At 41.2% G+C, this 21,324-nt stretch overlaps 1 protein-coding gene across 40 annotated transcripts in view; it reads left to right on the forward strand.

Moving 5' to 3' along the window:
* Positions 1-21,324, forward strand: part of MAGI1 (membrane associated guanylate kinase, WW and PDZ domain containing 1) — a 342,732-nt gene that overhangs the window by 250,714 nt on the left and 70,694 nt on the right. For all 40 annotated transcript variants that reach the window (XM_065075499.1, XM_065075485.1, XM_065075494.1 and 37 more), the window contains 4 exons: positions 1,411-1,530; positions 13,637-13,843; positions 16,734-16,944; positions 20,423-20,505. In XM_065075499.1, coding sequence (XP_064931571.1) covers positions 1,411-1,530; positions 13,637-13,843; positions 16,734-16,944; positions 20,423-20,505 — 621 coding nt within the window. The remainder of the gene's footprint in view (positions 1-1,410; positions 1,531-13,636; positions 13,844-16,733; positions 16,945-20,422; positions 20,506-21,324) is intronic.

Genomic DNA, 21,324 nt, shown 5'->3' on the forward strand with positions numbered 1-21,324 from the left:
TAGTGATAGTCTTTCAAGTGTGTCACTCTGTCAAGGCTGACCTCTTGAACAGTCTCTCGGATGAATAGGGCATAAGCAGACTTTCCGCTTCCCTGGCACTTGAGGACAACATTTGCCAGATGCAGACATGGTAAATTTATGCTCTTTCAACTTCTCAGAGCTGGAATCTTCCCAATTAGTTTCCAGAAGCTCAGCTTCTTTATACTTTCTTCAGTCCTGTTATAGAGGGTTTAAGAAATTGTGTGCATGGAGAAGGCACTGCCCAGGGGTCGGAAGAGTTGCACAGAAGTGAGAAATCATGCTTCATTAAATGTTAGGTATGGTTTCCACATCTCTGAAGTTATTCCCAAGCCAGCAGATTGGTTGCGGCCACAGCACTTAACACTTTCAATTCTCTAACTCTGCTCTTTCGTCTAAAGTTCAGTTTCTTATACTTGTAAATCTGTTTTATATTTAATCTCAGATGTACAAAATCCAACCATCCCCTAGCCGCCAGAGTCATGGAAAATAAAGGCTATTGAACAGAAATTGATCCTAATCAATTAAGCTGTGCTCAGTGACCTAAAATGCAATGGCCCAAGCCGTCTTAGCAAAAAGTCATGAAATGACTCATCTTACACCACGCTTCAAAGGGCTGTAAATTGGTCAGAGGGGAGAAGAGTTTCAGAGCTGGCAGAGTAGCAGTGATCAGAGCCCTGTTCTCCATGGGTACTATTCAAATCGATGAGTGCTAGAGAAACATTCAGCATGAATTATTACTCAACAGAAAAAGTATTTCTTGAACTGGAATGAGCTCATCGGTGAACTTCTGTGAGAAGAGTGTGCAGGTTGTCTCTTTAGTGAGCATGTGTGAACAGTGCATCAAAACTGTCTCACAGTACTTTTTAATGCTGAATAAAAAATAATAGCATAAATAAAGAGAAAATATTAGGAAGAAAGGAGAAAATATCTTTATGGTGTGAAAGAATATTTGGTGAGATAAAGCAATACAGAAATAATGGAAGCTGAAAGAAGTTGCATTATCTCAAAATACAGATTTCAATTTTTGCAAAGTTGAAGTATAAGAGACTGTACTAATGGCAGGAAGGTAATTGCTGGCATATTCCCAGGTACCAAACTCTTCCAGCTGTGTTTCTGCATGTGATATGAGAGATTTCTTTGCCAGAGAGTCTTTCTGGGAATATAAAAAAAAAATCGTCATTGGGTGGAACAACTGCTACTGCCAGTTCAGCCTGTGATCTATGTCATGTTTTTATGTGGCCTTCTAACTAGACTCTTGACAATGCTCTCTGTGTAGCTCACCAAATTGTATTTTTCAGATACTATTGGTTCTTTATGATCATTTTTTATTATTCCTTTTCACTCCTGATAAGAAAACCACTATATTAACATGCTCATTTTTCCTTTCAGGCACAACCCGCCCTCCAAGAGAAGGAGAAGTGCCTGGTGTGGACTATAACTTTCTGACTGTGGAGGAGTTTCTGGAGTTGGAGCGAAGTGGGACCCTTCTGGAAGTAGGAACCTACGAAGGTATGGAGCCATGGGCAGGGAAAAAGCACTTCAAATAACTGTGGTAGGACACTGGACTTGCAACACCCTCAGTCATGTTAACCAACCTGAGTTAGGACCTCACTTCCCATCCTAGTGCTCTACGTCCCTTTCCTCTGTCTACCCTGGCAGATGAAATTCCAATATTGCTGTGCTTTTGTCTTTTCCCTTCAAGTTAACTACCTTCACTTCAAATTACCTACCTTAAAAGATTAACATCAGTAGGCCAGGAAAATCCAATATGAAATGTGGTAAAGAAGTACTGAGTGAAGGCAGCTTGGCAGTGAATGAAAAATGCATCTTTTCTTTGTATCTGCTGTATCCCATCTCCCTGCTCAATTTTTCTTCCCTCCTGCTGTCCGTCTTTCCCTTCATGTTCCCTAAGTACACATCCTTCATCACCCAGCTGTGTCTCACTATGCAGCTACACGTTGTGCTGCTTTTGGCCTTTTTGGCCTTTTTTTCCCTTCTTTAGTATTGGATAATTACTTTTAACTTGGCTCATTGTGTTGATGCTTTTTATAGCACAGCTTTACAAACAACAGCACTGAGACAGCCAAAGGGCACTGAAATGTCACTAGGGTGAGAGGAGGAGAAAGATAGCTTTGACTTCCAAGAAAATGCAAGGCAAATTGGCCATATTTAAGTACACAATAGGATTTGTGTAATTGAACCTACAATCTATATCTCCTTTAAACCCTAAACTCCTTTTAGAGTGTTTTGTTTGTTTGGGTTCTTTTGTTTGTGTTTTTTTTTGTTTGTTTTTTGTTTTGTTTGTTTTTGTGGGTTTTTTTTGTGTGTGTGTTTCATTTTGTTTTGTTTTTCTTCCTGGAGACCATTCAAATGTACCTCTTGAGAAAACAATGAAAATAAATATGTTTCGAAGTCTTTCCAGTGTATTTCAGCTCATTCATGTCATATTTCCATTTGCAAGAAGCTAAACAAGTCGTCTTGTAATTATAAGAAGTTGAAAAAGCCTTATGCTTGCAGCTGTTAATAAGAAACATGGAATACATTTGAAAACATGAACTACACACAAATAGTTGATAATCTTTGAAAAGTAGTCGTCAAATATGAACAAAAAGGACTGTGACATGTGGTTTTGGTTTTCAAGCTCAAAGGAAAAATCCTGAAACACTGTTTAGTCTACTTTTTTAAAAACTCCCATATAGAGTAACCTTTAATCCTTGTACTTATTCCCAACTACAGACAATCATAGTGTCAAACCTGGTTTAGGTGAAGATGCTAAATGTGTAATTTGGTTTCACTCTTCCACCTCTTGGGGCTGATTAGCTCCATCAGCACCAATGCTAACGTTCCAGCAGCAGCACTTCTCCAAAATGAGCTTTTTCCTCTCTATGTTTCTAATTATAACACTAAATTAGTTTTCTTTGTCATGGTGCTTGAAATAGATTAGCTGAGCTGCCTCACCATTACTTCCTGATCATATTTGTTCTGATGACCTTTCCACTTGGAAAGACCAAATGGGTAACTGTCTGTGAGCTGCCTCCTGGGAACAGCTGGGAATTAGTTTTTGGGAAATGTTGAACCCATCTGGGAGAGTGAGCACGTGGTCGTATCGTTGTGTATGTGGTTATTTGCAGTAGCAGCTACACTGTTTAGATTTTGTGGGTTGCTCTTTTGAGTTGCACAAGATGAGGTTGATGCATATTTTGTTTCTGTGGGTGATCGAAGTGTCTGAACTCCGAAGGAATAATTTGTCAGAAGTGCCAAAAAGCCTCTTTCCCCATTGACATCAGTGATGCTGGTGCATAGTGGTTCTGGAAAGCTGGCCCATGGAAGGCAAAATCAATAAGAATAAAGCAAATAATGATGATGCATGTGTGCACATATGCATTGAGACATATTACTATTTGATTGTAATGTGAAATAAATAAAGTTCATTTTTCACTTACAGCTTCAAGAAATTATTTTGCTGCCTTTCAGTATTTCTTTAATGGCTTTGTTGTACTCTTTTTGGAAATCTTATTTTACAGCTGTATTGATCAAGACAGTGTTGGTCTTGATTAGATCTCAGAAGACTCTGTGATTCAGATTCAATGCTGCAATCACCAGCAATTTTGTCTATTAAAAAAAACCCCAAAACCTGCCAAAAAAACCCAGACCACAAAGTAAGTTAGACTTATCGTGTCCAAGTCTTTGTTATTGCCCAGCTTTATAGTCTTAGATCACTTTAATTAGCATTTTTTAATGCACCACCATGATGGTGTTGATTGTGTTTTTGACCCTGCCAGTGATGGCTTATTGTAAACCAGAGGGATGGAACTCAACAAAAAGAAATAATCTTCTATTTCTCTCTGGAGAGTAACAAAAATAATACCTTTAAAGCATGGCTTTTATTATTAATAATGCTACCTATTGTACTGAGTAGGAATCAAACAATTGCAAAGATAGGGCTGCTTTTGATTACAATGTAATGAGGTGATTTAGATATGAAGGAAACGGAGTGCTATGAAATGGAGAGTAGTGATGTAGTGATGATGAATGGGAAGTTTTCATGTGCTTGGCAGTCACAAGCTCGTGTAGCTCAAGGTGGATTGTGGTTTGGGGTGGTTGGTGGTCCCAAGGTCCCTTCTAGCACTTAATTTCTAAGCATCTGTATGTGGTGGTAGGGAGATGGATGTATCCTCTGTATTTCTGACCTGAATAATCAAGACAAAAGTTTTGTCATTGCTGGATGATGTTTGTTTGCTTCTTGAAGGCATAAAGCCATCCAGATACTGGCATTGTCATTGGGAAAACCTTGCAGGAGAAGATGTAACATGGGCATTTGTTTAGTGATATTTACTAAAGGGAACTTCTGGGGAGCAAGATTAGAAAACAGGGAGCTGTCAGAAGAGGGGTAATACACAGGACTTTGTTGCTGATACAGATACTATTGATCTGGAAAGAATAAAGAACAAGCAGAAGAGAACAGCTGGAAACCATAAAAGAGTAGGAGAGTGTATCAGATTTTGAAGGAACAATCCAGGTTTCCACAGTGCTCTAATTGCAAAGAGAGAAACTGCAGGCTGAATAGGGCATAAAAGGTGTTGCCTACCTACTGGGCTGCATAATGTCATTATTCTTCCTTCTGGCAAACAGGTTCCTCTGGGCAGTTTTTAATTCACATCCTTGGTGAATGCAGAGCGGGCATGGCAGCTGCTTTTCTGGTCACCTGTCACCTCCATGGTGTGTTCTGCACCCAAAATGCTCCAAAAATCCTGTTCAGGTGGGAAGGGGGTGTTTGCAAGCCTTAGTTCCTGAGGTTTTCAGTTCCAGGTTTAATATGCTGATTTTTAACAATAAAGCCTAGGAATTTCTTTATTCCCCCTAATGAAAGCTACATGTTGATCATGTGAAGCCAGGAACTAGAGCTGAAATCCTGGAAGACCTGCCCAAAGCTGTGATGCTGCACCAGTATTAGTGCTTTTTGCACCACGTGCTTGCTAGTGAAGCTGCACACAACATGGTCAAGACAGTAACTCCCATTGACTATACTTGTTAGGAAGGAAGAGTCTTTTTAGAGTGCACCTTGTCTGGGCCTTCTGGTGGATAGGAAACCATGATAATTGTAATCTCAGGCATTTATTGAATGGTACTTTAAGGCATAAAATACTGATGGATGCACGGAAGTATTTGTGTAGGTTACTAATTATTTAGCAATTACTTCTGCATTTGAATTGCAGGCTCTCACGGGGACCCTAAGGGAGGACTGTTTTGAGCAGAACCACAGCTTCTGAATTTTATTCCAATTTCTGCCCCAGCTGCTGAGTGGCCCGGGGCAAATCAGGTGACTGCTCTGTACTTCAGGTTACTGGCCTGGAGAACATTAAAACAACACTTAAGTCTCTCTTCATTAATATTTCAGCAGATATTCTGTGCCTGCGGTTATCTCCTAGTACAAATAGGAGGTGGGGAGTGGGGCAGTGATGTTTCAAAGGGCTGTGCTGAGGGCAGCAGAGGAGATGGGTGCTGTGCAGGGGGACTTTAGCATGGTGGCTGGATTTTGAATGAGGATGGCTGTGTCGCCAGGGTCTGGCAAGGCTGTATTAATGAATGCCTGCCCAGCACTTAGTGATCCTCAAAAGAAAAAGTGCTGCACTTTTTAACATGTGAAGGGTTATTACATTATAGCATATTATTGTCAAGGCATCATCTTTCATTCTCAGGACAAGTGTTATGTGATTGCCAAGAGAAGTAATAAGTAATCTGCATTAGTCTCATGACTAAGATGTAATGGGGTGACTTGCTAACATTTTTAAAGTGTATAAAACTAGCTACTGTAGACAGGGTCTCTGATTGTGGTACTTAATGAGTGTAATAAATTACCTTAATAGTGCAGTTAGAATTTCAGCTGAAGTAGAGAGGTGTACTCAGCAACATGCTTCAAATCAAGATGCCTTTAGCCTAATTTATCTGATGTGATAGTTCTCCTTGGGTTTTTCTGTAGCAGCTCTTCTCTCCCAGCTGCTTTAGCAAAATGGCTGGATTTTCTTTACTTACTGGTCTTGTGGTGCCTTTACAGGCTGTGTGTTTTGCCAACTTGGTAAAACCTTGAAATGAGAGCTGTGTCTGTGGCATCAAAACATGACAGGAAGGTTGGGCGAGTAAGGGCGGCAGATGCTGGGGATGCCCATGCAGCAGAACAACATGTTCTGCTTAATAAGATAAGATCCGCTTATTAATGTCTCCGTACTACAGATTGATTCAATAAATCATACTGGCTCCTTTAGCACCATTACAATGTATCATGTCAAACACCCACATCTGTGCACTGCAGAGTGATTCCTGTTCTGTCTTTGGCTTTTATACTTTTATTTCCTTTTTTTTTTTATTTATTTTATTTTTTTTTTAACAATTAGTGATTAAAAAAAACATGTTCTTGTGTATGTGCACAACTATCAGTGTTACACATGACTACTGCTTACTGAAGTGTCATCTGGTAACAATGCTTCATTTCACAAACAGCTACAATGGTAGCTGAGGAAATCTCTCTAAAAGCAAGTATTCAAATATCTGTTATGGTTTCAGTGTGGTTTTGAATTACCTATGGCATTCCTGATTAGCATCATTCTGTGCGCTTTCAATAAGAAGTTCTCCAATGTGTGCTCTCTCTGAAATTGTTCATTACCTGTCCAGCTCCTCATTGTTTCTTGATGCATCTTAGAACATGAACCTTGGGAGAAAAGGTGGTTCATAAACACCTCTGGCAAAAAAGGATATAGTGAGTCGGTTGCGTTTTTCTTGAGTTAGATCTCAGGTTGTTTTAAGGTGTTACTTACTCTCTAACTGCAGTGCGATGTGTCGAAGACCGCTCATAGCAGTCAATGGATATATGGTAGCCAGGTGCATTTTGCCATTGATTCTTGGTGCTGGCTGCGCTCGAGGCTGCCTCTAGAATTGGCTGCTCCTGGCTGATATTATCCGGCTCTGTTGCAGCCGGGCAGCCCTTCTGGCCTCTGCAGCCCTGGCATTTCCCTGCCGCTGCAGAGCACACGGTGAGCCACCATCCTTTGGACACACAAGGTATTAATGGGACCCATTCTCATGGTGGGAGTATATATATAAATATTTCAGTGTTTTCAAGAAGACTTGCATGTTGCTGTGGCTTAACATCACATTTGCTTGATTCCTGCAGCATTGTGCTAGGCAGGGTGTGTTCCAGCTGCTTCTCCTGTGTTCTCTTTATATACCATGCACAAGGACATGCTTATTTATGTTCTATATTATTTCTTTTTTTAATCTGTTTGCATGTGGATATAGCAGTTGCTCTAATGTAGCTGAGTTCAGGAAACACCCTGAGCTCCCACAGCCATCTCACATCCCATGCTACCAAGATCTTACTGCTTATGTGTTACTTTAAGTATCTTTGCTTTGTTTTGGCTTGTTAGAAATTTTTGATGCATAAAATATACTTGGACACAGCTGTATATGAGTGTTAACAATACCATATGGCAATACTTAGTGATATCTCAACATGGGAAAAATCAGAATAAATGAGACTGAGTTTAATCTGTAGGTGACTTTCTGCTGTGCTGTCATTGCCTATGAGGATACTAATTGGAAAGTATGTTAAATTTCAGACATAAATTGAAATGTGCATATTGTAACGTTTTCACTAATTTGACAAGAAACCCAGACTGATCTTTCAGTTCACCTCACCATTAATAACTGCAAAACCTGACAGAGAATCTACTATTTAAAGCAAATCAGATTTGCATATATTGCAGGTTAATTTATCTGAGATCTCTTTCCTTGCCTATGTTTTGCTTCCGATCCAGATGCTGTATCTGCGGCCACCTCCTGGTTGCCTGGATACTCCGAATTTCCTCCAGGCAATTGCTAATCAATGTGCAGTTGCAGCTAGGTGAATCCCAAGACAGCAGCCAGATCTGTCATCTAAATGTAGAAATCTGTAGCAGAATTTGATCTGGGAGGAGAACAGACAAAACACTGTAGCAGGAGTTCTGCTCCCAGGAAACAATTCATCCTGTGCTAATCAGATGCAAGCACCCTTGCTGGGTTGGATGAGCACAGGCTCTTCTCCTAAAATTAAGGGTCAATTGTTTTGGTTCTTCTACAGTGCAGAGAAGAAGGGCTGCAAGTCAGAAAAGAACACAATTACAGTAATAATTACATTTAAAGTCTCTGTGTCAAGGCCTTGCTTAATTTTGCTGCTTATCTCCAAGTCTGTTTCCCAAAATACCCACTCACATCAATACAGTGAGCTATGAACTGCTTTTTAAAAACATGAGCTGTTAATGGAGTCCTTGTTAGCAGTGGTAGCTTTGAAGATCAGATGCACTTCTTGTGGATGCAGAGTCCTCTCTGTTTCTTGGGTTTTCTTATAATTGCAAAATTATGCCTCACTGTAGGCGTCAATAAATTCAGAACTGCGAGAACTCTACTCAGTACTTCCCTGAGAGACAAATGGACTCCTAGTCCCAGGACTAAATTTCTTCACACCAGAAAAGCAAGACAAATCCTCCTCCCCAGAAAAATACAATAGCTACAGCAAAGCCAACACCTACAGATTAGAGTAACTGAAATATAGAGTTTGGGACCACATTCTTCAATTGATGTTGTACCATTAGAATTAATGCTCAAGTCCCACTCGACCTTGCAGGCAGCTCCTCTACCTTTTTTCACCTCTGCCACCCCGCCGCAGCCCAGAAACCTCCATGGTCTCATCTTCCCTCTCTGCAAAGTGAAACACCCACTTTCGTATCCATTCCACCTTTAAGATTGCGTCTCTGTTCTCATGCATTTCTACCCATTCTAGAAACAGCATCTTGGATGGATGAAATCCTTTTAACTGTAATTGAATCAAATGGTGATTGCCAAAAGTTTTTATGGAGTAGACTTATAGTTACTTACTTAAGGGTAGCTAATTGGTGTGCTTTTGTGAATTACATTTCAGCTTCCAGGTCACAAAAACAACTTAAGGTTGTCTGTGAATTTACTGCCCATCAGAGGAATATTTACTAAGAATGTTTTGTTATTTTGAAATGTAAGACAAATTTTCCATTACCACTAGGTTTCTAAAACTTAAAAAGAAAGTTGTCTTGGCTGATAGCATAGCTTTAATTCATAAGCTGCAGGACAGAGTAGAAGCTGCTGTAGATTGCTTACATTGATTATGATCACTGCTTGAATTGGCAGAGGAAGAAGTGTTATGATGATGAGAACTTGTCTTATTGTTGTGATTAGCTGTTACCACAGTCTAATTACTGTGTGTGATGCTAAAGTGTGTAAGCTGCTGACACTTAGAGATAAGGGGGATGAAAAGGAATCAGCTCATTCCAAATAGTTGTTCTGGTTTTATTTCATTATTGTTGTTATTTTTGTGCACTCTCCTGAGTGGTGCTTTAGAGTGCATGGATTAAGTCATGGCTTTGGCTGCAAAAGCCATCAAACTTCAGTTGTGGTTAAATAATTTTTAAGCATCAGGGGACTGAATAAAATAAGGGTTAGTGAAAGGTGATGACAAGGAATTCAGCTAATTGTATGTGCATCTGCTGAGTGAATGCATTGTTATTAGCTATTAATTCAGTTGCTGTAGGCAGAATATAAATGTGTTTGAGGATAAAGCTTAGAAGCCCAGTTCCCATAGGAATCAGACATGGGAAAGTGTTGTTTCTGCCATGCTGGCTGCTTCAGAACTGGCGTTTCCACAGAAAAGTAGAGGTTTTTCCAGTGCTTTGATCAAGAAATCTCCATTGTCTGGGAGATGGGCTGCTCTTCTCCAGCTTTGAGACATCATGTTGGGGACACAGTGCTCAGAAGTTCTGCAGAGCTTTACCTGAGCTGTTGGAGGAGCTCAGCACCCCAGGGAGTCCTGCCCTAACTACTGTGCTGACTTTGGAAAATGTTTTGGGATCCTCTGGGATGACAGATGCTTGTGTATGCACATGTAACATGCTGTTAATAATTAGAGCTGATTGGATATTCAGTACAAATTACACTGGCTATGAAGTTAGCCCCTTCTTTAGGCTTACAAGTGGCTCACAAAACACTGTTAAAGCATATTTTTAAATGTATGTTTTTTCATAAACATTGACAGATTTAATTTGAACAAATAACGTCGAGCTTGAATGTTATAAAATTCTTGCTGGGCTGTTCACTATCAGTTGTTAATGGTGCATGTTTGGATTTCTGAGTCACAGGGTAAATATTTTCTCTTTCTAATTTCTAGGATTAAACATGAGTTTCGATGATCATTTTAAGTGCCAGTCTCTCCTAATGGTGTGTCTGCCCCCATGCCCAGGCTCACGTACCGTATCTTCAAAAAGAACTGCTTCAAGAAGTAGTTCTGACTGCACCCAGCAAACATGAGGAAAAGAGAGTATTTCCATTTTCTCTCATTCCCCATGTCACTTGGAAGCTCTACTGAAGCTTTATTTTGCAGTTTCCCATCATGAGCTGGGTTTTTTCTCAAACCTGTACGTCCTTGTGTGGATCTGAAGGAAGAGCTGTGATTGATTTATTTTTTTTTAATATTGACTCAAGCTGAATTTGCCTCTTGTGGAGGAAAAAGAAAATTCAGCCGTAATGGCTGCATTTCCCATATTCTGCCAAACAAAACCCACACATGCAGAGCCACGTTCAGTTTCAAATTCATATTTGCTTTTTGCATGTGTTCATATATACTCGTAGGGATCCTCTAAGACACCACACTCTGTTGGTAGAAAATCATTATTCACTCATAACACCAACAGCTACGGCTGGTTTGAAAAGTGACTAATGATTTCGATGTAAGCAAATCTGAGATGCTTTAGAGAAGCCTGTTTTTCTGCTGAGGAACAGCTCTTCATGGACTATTAGGAACTCTAACCTTGCTTGTTGCTAGAGGAACTGATAAGGAAGGAAACTCAAAGATATAATAATATATTTGTCTGTAATTGGAGGAAGGATGGTAACATCTGTGCTATGTTCTTGTCCAGGAGAAATAAAAATCCACACGTGCTGTATGTCCCCTTCAATCACTTTGTTGCATTAACTGCAAAAAGATTTAACCGTTTACAACAAATCTGAAATAAATTTTGCACAAAATAGTGATGTGCAGTGCCATAAATAAAAAGTGTTCTTATGTATTTGGCACACATGTGGATCTCTCTGCTTAGCAGTTAATATCCTTAGAAAATACACATTTTGTGTGGAGGAAAAAGAAAAAATCCCTCAGAATCCCAAAGTAGCAGCATTCTGAAGGGAAATGCGGAAATGGATAGGATGACAACAGGGTAGAACATCCTTTTTCTGCCTACCTACCTTTGTGTTTTCCCTTTGTACTCACTCTCCCCGCTTCCTCCTCTTTTTGTATAAAATAGTCCTGCAGTATATAGAGCATAAGAATAATTTCTCTAGCAGAGACTGCAACCTGCTTGAAGAGCCTCCATCCCCATTAGAGCCTTTTCCAGAAGAAGTAATTTCCCTCTCCCTATAAATTATGCATCAATGTACATTTAAGATTCTGAGATGATGAACAGAAGATGAAAGCATTGAAGAGCGTTACTGCTCCTATGGAGCTGAATCCACGACGTTGTATACAGGCTCAAACACACCTTGTTAAGGCAAACCTGCACGTGTTGCTGTCCTAGTACTCCGGCTGTAAAAGCATGGAGATAGGAGCTCCTCCCGTTTCTCCTGTCTCAGCACTGTGAGAGTTATTCTCCTCTTGGAAGACAGTTAGTGGGAAAGAGCAACCTGTGTCCAAATTGGTCTTCCCAGATGGACTCTGCCAGCCTGATCCAGGGTGATTCCTGGTCTCCTTTGCTCCTGACATGTCCAGAGACCTTCCAGAGTCTCAGGTTGAAATATGTGAGAGGTGGGACACACGTGATCCCTATGGCCTTACCCTACAGCTGGCAACACACACAGCTTCGGGGTTGTTGGGCACTGAGATGCTCTAATGGGAAGGGACATTCAGTCCGCTAAACAGGAGTCAAGATTAACAACTCGTACTTCCAAAGTGAAATAAGGATTTGTTGCTTTGAACCTCAAGTGTGTGATGGCTGAGCAGAATGAAATTAGTTGGGTGAGTGGAGCTACTACATACAGTAGAGCTTCCTGGCTAACTTTAAACTCAGTGTCAAAGTGCACTGTATGAATGATGTTCTTGGCTTCTGAAACAAAAATACACCTGCATATGTATAAAAATAAATGGAAAAATTATATCTTTTTTAGCACAAATGAGGTTTTAAAGTGCCTTTGCACAATCTGCCTTTGGCATGTGGTTTTCATCTAGTGTAACAGAGGTAGAAGAGGGGCATGTACACTTTCTGGGTAATGGATATTAAATATATCACTAATTAGGTACTGAAAAATTGAAAAATGCTTTCAGGTTATACATAGCCTATGGAGATAGTTGAAGAATGTAATCAAATGTACATGTATATATTGGAGAAGAATTTTGTGCTGCTGCCGCAGTTGAAGCTGTATGCACGCACCCCACATGTTTATACAAAGCTCTATGGGAGGGCATCCTTTGTATTCTGTCATGCCAGAAAGTATAGGGGAGAATTTTTAAGTTCACCCTTGGAATCTGAAGGTAGCAAATGAAAACTAAAAATAATTCTTGAAAGGGAAAATTTGGAGAGTTTTGTCTACAAGTGTTGTATATCACAGGTCATTGTACAAAAAAATGAACTATGCACCTTGCAATAGGCCTGAATTCCTATAATGCCCAGATCTGAGATGCCTGTGGAGCATTTCAGGGCAAGTCAAGCACCACTGTGCTGTTTGAGGTGCAGTAAAACAGGAACAGTGGAATAACCTCTGTGCAGTTCTGGCATCAACGAACCTGTAATTCATCTGTGTTTCTTTCATGGTCACTTAAATGACAGTGAAGTATCCCAAGCACTTTCCACTGTTTGCAGCACATCTGGCGATGTCTGCCAAGAGCTGTGGTTTGCACAACTGTGGGTGCATCTTTGTCCCTTGAAGTTTTGCTTGAAGGTCTGTTTGTTCACTTCTACCCAAGTTGACCCAACTGTGGAGTTTTCTCTTTGCAGAATGCAGTGCCACATGGTGACTTTCCTTTTCTCTCCTTTGACAAAGATTTCTTCTAGAGTGAGAATAGTTTTTGCTTTTCAAGTGCAACATCCTTTTTAAAAGAACCTGTGTATTAAAGCAGGCCATCGAGCCTTTCATCACTTATCTGGGTGATGGCAGTCATGAATTTTTTATTTTCTGCAGGGCTCACTCCAGATCTGCCACAGCATTGTGTGGGTGCACACATGCAAAAAGGCTACTAATTGAAATTCAGATGTAACGAGATGAAGTTTTGCTGTTCACCATGACTGCCTTTTGTTTTAGCCCTTGTATGCTCGGTGCACCTAAACAATGCAACCGTTGCTTCTCCTGTTAGATGCAACAAGAATAACTTAAAAGGCAGGAAATATTTCTGTGTCTGCTCTAGAGATGAAATATGCCCCCCAAAAATGGGGATGGCATGTGTTAGTTTATTTATTTGCTCACTTGTGGGGAGAGACAGAGATTTTGATGGAACTGAAATGAAAATAAAACAGGATTTTTTCTGCTATGAACTGCTCTCTTTTGAAGATGCAAATGTGTTTCTATTGCCTAGGTAACTATTATGGAACGCCCAAGCCTCCCAGCCAGCCCCTCAGTGGGAAAGTGACTTCCACCGATGCTTTACAAAACCTGCAGTCTGGCTCCAAGCAGTCAACTCCAAAGCGAACCAAGTCTTACAATGATATGCAAAATGCTGGCATAGTGCATGCAGAGAATGAGGAAGAGGATGATGTACCTGAAATGAGCAGCAGCTTCACAGGTAAAATGAAAATATCGCCGTCCATCAGTTATGATACATGGGAAGGTTTTTGGAGGGGGATTTTTTATTTTTAATGGGTTTCCTGCAAAGCTGTCAATCCCAGACAGAACTGGCCAGCAGCACCAGGATGACAGGTGTCTGTGTGTGGACAATCATATGCATAGTTTTGTCTTCTAGAAAGGCCTTGTGAGACTGACTGAGCTTGATGAGAAAAAAATGGGGAAAAACACAAATCAGTTGGTTGCAGAACATTCAAAGGAGAGTTGAGCTATGGTTGACAGTTCCAGGCATTATAAACAGTATGACATGGCTCAGCCAGTATACATTTGAAATTAATGATTGCTACTTCCAAAATATGTTGCTGTCCTTTCCCCTTCCTTCCTTCTAGAGATACCTGTCACATACAATTACTAGGTCTTCCTCTCCAAGGTACCTTCCAGCAAACTAAGAGCTGCTTGCTACAGGAATGAGGTCTGAAGCATGGGTGCAAGCTCTCTATTTTTATGAAGGCTTTGTGTCCTACTAAACAGAGATCTCAGTCCCACCATGGCTACCTTTGAGCATTGGCTGAAAGATCACTGGAAACTTTTACAATCTAAAATCGAGTGCTGTGCAGGCAGATTGAGGGCAAAATACTGTTAGAGATCAGTTGAGTTTCCACAGAAGTGAACTAGAAGTTTGTGAAGCTCCTCCCCATGTCTGCGATCCTAGTATTTGTTACCGCTTAGAGCATTACTTATTGAGCTCAGTTTCAAACTGAATTAATCTTCTTAACTCCCTTTGAGGTAGGTCCTTAGCAACCAGCATTATCAGCACCCCCAAGCCTTTCACAACTGCTTGCTCTGGGTGCTCACCATCACTGGTGACTGGTCCTTTGTCCTCTGATCACTTCCCACCACCATAACAATTTTCCCTCCCAGCCTCTGATGACTCATAGGAGCTGTCATCCCAGTTCCTAACTGCCAAAGTCTTGGCTCTAACACCTGTGTAGAGCTGTAAAGGCATTTAGGCTGAGGTTTAGATTTGCCTCTCTCTGGGCCAAACTATCAAATGGCTTTGAGGGTTGCGCTTTGTTACAACTTTCTTACCCAAATCACTCCTGGCTGGCCTAATTCTCCCCCAGGTTTGAGTTTCTGTCTCTGCTAACCAGCTCATTTACCTAAGGGTAGTTTCTCACATGTTGTGACATGGTGACAACCTCAGCCCTTGTTACGGGATCTGATTTTGGGAGGAAGTTAGTGGAAGATGCTGTTTGACTTCCTTGCTGTCAGTCTCAGTCTGGTGCCCCTGAACTGACTCCACCATCATTTCTGTTCCTTGTTTCCCTTCACAAGATGAAATACTTGAAGGTGCAGCTCATTTGTCACAATGTTATCACACCTCCATTAAATGGGCACAGAATCAAGAAAAGAGTTATTTCTCATTTACCAATGTGATTCCTTATGCTTATTTCACATGTAAGTGTGCTAGCCACACTAACGTGCTCCTGCTTCCTTAGAAGATGTCTTGATGACTTGTGTTTTCCAGACTTTGACATGTTTACACTCGCAGTCTTAAGCTGGCGATGATTCATTCATGCTTCTTTATCTTGTCAGCTTCTACCTAAAAATATCGAACACCAGGAAGGCTAGAAAGCAGGCAGCTAAGAGTAGTGGTATAGTCTAGCTCTTTTTTTTTTCCTTTTCTCCCAGTTTATTGTTTTCAGTATCTTGCCTTCTTGTAAAGGCAGCACACACACTAGACACAGAGCAGGAGCTGCAGTTAATGCCCCCCCCAGAAACCAAGGCTGTGGACTGTGAGTTGAGGACGGCAACAGTCTCCAGTCTGGAGAGTGAGATGAGGTTTCAGCTGGGAAGCCCTTTCAGTCCCACTGCTTGAGGATATGACATAGGGTGACACTGATCTCTCTGTCTTCCGCTTGGCGTGTTGCCTGCAGCATGTACTGGTGACTGGTGGTCCCAGGTGATTTGGAAGTACTGCCATGAATTTTCAACACCTTCAAGAACCGAAGAGAGAAAATTCCTTTGGTAGACACAGGGATAGTTTTAGAATTTGTCTGTTGTTGTCAAAACCTCTCTGTGAAGGAGTTAGGGGCACAAACCTGGTTCGTGGAGAGCATTTACTGTGATTAGGGGTGCAGGGAATGAGCAGCAGTGTTGAAAGGATACAGCTCAAAACTGCATGGACATAAGCATCAGAAATGATTCCTTAGAGGCAAAAGGGCCAGATAAATAATAAAATAGTCCTGAGTGACTTTGACTGGAAGGATACAGTGATGAGCCACGGAATAAGCCTCCTCAGACAGCTAGAACAGGCACTAGTAAGCAGCAACATGTGGATACGTGATGCAGTGCTGACATCCATTTCAATTTTTAGTTTAAAATAATGCACTGTGCTAAAGTCATTCACCATCACCTTCTTGAATCTGAGCCTCTGGCTACCTTCCCCACTTGCAAAATTCTCCTTTCTTGATCATTCTTCAAAATGGAAATTTCATTCTCCTAATCCCTGTCCCACAATAGGCACTGCGGGAGTGAACCTGTAAGCCTGCTCAGAATCCCATTGAACTCATCTACATCAGTGAGCCCTGGCCCCAGCCAGCCCAGAAGACTTTGGTGCCTCAGCAGGTCCTATTAGAGCAAGCATGGTAGCTGTTCACAGCTCCTGATCTGCGCTGGCAAGAGTCTGGCTGGCAGAGCTTGTGTGGGCAGAGCAAGCTCATCCCTGCTGGAAAAAAGACAGCAGAGTCCCTGCTCTCGGTTCATCTGTTGCTATGTCTTGCGAATTAAAAACCAGGGAGAGGAAAACTCTAAGGGTGAACCCAGAGAAGCAAATGGGAGGAGAAAAAGTCTGATTTTCAATTTTATTTCTGCTTTTGTTTATTCTGCAGCAGAGTCTGTTGACCAAGACGAGCATAATACGCATATCATAAGGGAGACAGCCCCACCGTCTGCGATTGACAGCCACATCAACGTTCCCACCACGGAACCATCTCAGAACCTCCCTCAATACCTACCTCCTTCTGCTGAGGATAACCTAGGTCCTCTGCCAGAAAACTGGGAGATGGCCTACACCGAGAACGGAGAAGTCTATTTTATAGAGTAAAGCACATTTTTGTTGTCCTAGTTCCTTCTCTCCCTCTCTCTGGGCATAAGTAAACCTCCATGGATGCATTTTGTATGTGTATTAAATATATAGTGTACACAGTTATGTTGCAGAGCTGTAAGTTCTTTACTGCTTGTGAAGGGATTTTGCATTTCTGGATTGGATTAACATCCAAATTACTCCTGAGTTCAAAGGCAGGTGGAATTGCTTGTTTTATGAGGGTAGTCACAAAAACAACAGACACTTATAAAATATGGGCCAGTTGTTTTCACAGGTGGAATGAAAGCTCGTAATTAAAAGGGCAGAGACTTAATTTCTGGAGCTGGCCTCTGTGCATAATGCAGCAGAGAGAATTCCTCTGGTCATGTGCTCAGGCAGCAGCAGAGCTAAGGAATGGAATTTGTGTGTTGTCTTCTCTGTCAGAGCAAATGGGCCAAGTGTGTTAACATGCTCCAGTGGTTTGCAGAAGGCACAGCTCAGTGCCAAGCAGGCACAGTAAGTTTGGAAGAGCAAGAAGGACCTCGTGCTCTGCAGTCTTTGCCTGAGCGCTGAGTGCTGTCAGCAGTTTTATGATGATATTGATTTTTTTCATGCCATAAATAATAGTCTCTAATTATACTTGTCTGGATTTATTGAGGTAGGAGTGACTTATAAAATGGGACCTGTTAGTGAAAGAGATTTTTTGCACAGAGTTTAGATAGACATTAAAATTCAATTAGCTTATGAAACTCAAGCCCTTAGCTGTCCAAATAGAGGAAAGGGGGGAGGTATTGATTTTGGATTTGATGGTCTGTTTAATGTGGTCTTGGAAATGGAGATTCTCTGTGCACCAGAAGCCAGTGGCCAGTTAGTACAGAAGAATACCCTCTGCTATTGCTCCTTCTGGTTCTCCAGAGGGTTGTGCTGGAGTAGGGCACTAAGGGGACCAGTCCTGCTCCATCATCAGAAGAGGGGACTTCTGGACACAGATGAGGAAAGGTTCATCAGAACAGGTTTAGCCTTGGCTACAATGTCAGGATACACATCATAAAAGGGTGCCAGAAGATCTGAGGAGTGACTGAGAGCACTGCAGCAGCTCTTCACCAGCTGGGAGAGGGCTACTGTAAAAAAGGCCATTTTCCAGGACATTCTCAATTACCTGAAGTGGCTCCACCAAACCCCTGGTGTGAGCCAAAGTCTAGAAGGCACAATGTAAATTCTCATCAGCTGCATATCAGATGAAATGAAAATGTGTTAACTATCCCAAACATGGTATTCTACCCCTAATTATTATCCTCAGGGTGCCTCATTCTTTGCTGTACTTTCTGGCTTTAATGTATATAACACAGCCTGTGTAATAGCCCACCCAGCCTGCCATTTTCCTCCCTGGAGCAGGACAGATGATGAGCTCTAAATGCTGCCCAAGCAGCTGGTTGCTCCTTTTTTTTTTCCCTGCATGGGCCCCTGCTGTCCATCCTTACAGGTGCTACAGCAAGGGGTTCTGCTGCTGCCACTGATGTCCCCAAAACCCATCCCCATCACTGCTGTAGTCTCTATGTGGATGTGTTCTCTTAGCAGTGCGGGACTGTGGCACCTTAAATAATTTGTTAGACCTTTTGCAGGAGAATCATATATGTGGTGGAAAAATGTAGCCTGCATACACGACTGTCTGTCTGGCATGGAAATCTAGTGCCACACCAACTGCTTCCTTCCCTGCTGTGCAGATTGACCATTTTGACAATACATACGCACAAGGGGTGATTTTGTGTGAGAACGTGTTAGTGTGGATGCAGCACTGAGAGACTGCAGTTCTATTAATTCTAAGGACACCCTGAGCCTAGAAACAATTTAGTTTGATTTGTATCAAATTAAGAGAGCAGCTAATGAGCTGTGTGGACCCAAGCTGGCTCAGATGTCTGTACCATCATCTACAGTTCTTTGGGTTATCAAGGCAGGGTGCTGAAGGGAACAGCGTGGGAACATCTGAGCTGCTTGCACAGAACAGCTCCAGTGGGACCAGAGCTGCATGTTGGATAACCCATCCTGATGGCTTGTAGCTGAAGCAATTTGGCTCTCAAGATGTGTTTTCTGGTGCTTTAATTGGGTTTTTCATTACCCAAAGTATCCCAATCCCTCGTTACCCTGCATGAAGATCTGTGTGTGTTACAGATCTAACATGATTCTGTCTGAATGTGTGATCTGAAAGGTGTTCAGCTAAATTTTCTGTGCCTCAGCAAACCACGCTGTTGTGAGCCTTTGGTGAGCCAGACAAAGTCACACAAAGTATGCAAATATTTCATTGCTGTCCTCTCACCTCCCTATTTTTCAGCCAGATTACAGGCTTTCTTATTTACAAGTTGGCAGAACCCCTCTGTTTTATTACTGTTAATTTGCCTGGCTTACTATATTTCTGCTGTTCATTTTTCTAGTTGGTGATTAATTGCTCTGAAGTGTACAAAAGGATTAAATGCGTTTGCTCATTCTGCCTTGGGAGGGCTGGATAGCAGGATGTGTTAAAACAAGGCTGTTTTATTTACACACTCAGATCCTAAGAACAGGGCAGTCCCCTATTCTTGCAATAAAATACAAGTTTGCTGGTCAGTTGTTAGTTCCTCAAGGATCATAGCCCTCATTACAGCATTTCCAGCTTCATGAGACTGTTGTGAGGCTAAGGTTAAGTTTGTAAACCTCTCTGAGACCTTGAAGGGAAAGTAAATAGCATTACTACTGTTAAGCAGTGTTAAAGGCTAAGCTAGATAAATGATACCTCAGGGACTGGAGGGCTATCTTTGTGGGTTATGTCTGAGATGACATCAGGCTGTAAAAGAGGCATTATATTACAAGATTGTCTCTGTATGCAAATGAAATTATGGGAGAATAGTTTCTAGAAAATGTATTTGAAGCCTGTTTGCTATGCAGCTTTCACCTCTGGGACTGGCATCACAATAGTGTCAGGGGACTTGTAGAAGGGAAGAGTTGAAAGTAAAGCTGTTCTAATTCCATCAAAGGCTTTGACAGAACAATTTTATTTGTGTAATTAAAAAGTTTTCACTGGAAATGTTGGTTTTGACTAATGCTTGAGTCAAACCTGGACAAATGTCAGAGGTCTTTTGCAGGAACAAAGATCACTGCATGGTTTAGGAACAAAGGGAAAATTCTGTCTTTTCTTCAGGAGGCAAATGACACAGACACAGGTCCTGGAATTAAGAAACAAACCACCAAAAGCAGAAGTTTGGAAATTAATATTATAATATTGCAGCTTTCACATGCATCCTTCCAGTCAGGAATGTTGTTCTGTATATTTTCACTTCTCACCTTTGTGTTTTCAATTCCAAGATTCTTGTGATTTGCAAAACATCAAAATGTAATGTTTCTTCTGAAGCCAAAGTATGCCTTCAGGTCCGTTGAATGGTAACGAGGATATATACTTTTATGTCACTGATATTTCAGCTCCGCTTTATTAACAAAGGTCATATTTCCATTTTTGGTTTCCAGCCATAACACAAAAACAACATCTTGGCTAGATCCACGGTGCCTGAACAAACAGCAGAAGCCTCTAGAAGAATGTGAAGATGATGGTAAGAGACTGCAAGTATTGAAATAATAATGTGTTGGGTCCATTTCTAGGTGGCTTTCTTCCTTTCCTTTTCCCCTTTCCAATAATCTGTGTTAGAAATACTTAATAATAATAAAAAAGGTTTATTAGTAAGGGCACAGAGACAATATCCATTATGTTGTTGTAAAGTCACTGTGTATGTAAGATAGCCACTGAGATGGCAGATCATTTAATAAAGATCAAAGAGGTGCTAAAAGTTAGAGACCTCTGTTTCTGCAAATGCATTTGAATAGTCACTGATGCTGAACAAGACTCAAAGCTTTCTAACATGTTTGTTCCTTGGATGGCTGTGTAGGAGGAAAGCGACTGAGTCTCTGTTTGCTCTGTTAAACATCAACCACCCGATTTACATGAATTGAAAGAGTTATGTTGTTGTTTCCTTGTCTGAGCAGAAATAACTCAGTTGCTTCACTTCTGCAGTTAAATTCTGACAGTCCACTTAGTGTTATGATTGCTGAAAACAAATTCCATTTGAAAGTGTACGTTTTTGCCACAGAAAATGTACACTGATGTAATTTTGTATTCCTTGAGATGTTGGAAATGCAAGCCACTGTCCAATTTATAGCAGCCAAATGCAGGACTGTTAAAAGAGGTTCATTCGCTGCATCCTTTAGGAGATGCTGAAAGAAAAAGGGAACCGTGATGAAAATAACTTAAATGTTTGGGAAAACCTGTGTGTAAATTTTGGTCTACTGACCAGGAAATGTGATGGTATTCTAATGTGTAATTTTGGCTAGCACAATGCTATAATGCTAGACATATCTTAAAAATGGAAGGGTTT

The sequence above is a fragment of the Columba livia genome, chromosome 10, assembly GCF_036013475.1.
Source record: "Columba livia isolate bColLiv1 breed racing homer chromosome 10, bColLiv1.pat.W.v2, whole genome shotgun sequence".
Lineage (NCBI taxonomy): Eukaryota > Metazoa > Chordata > Aves > Columbiformes > Columbidae > Columba > Columba livia.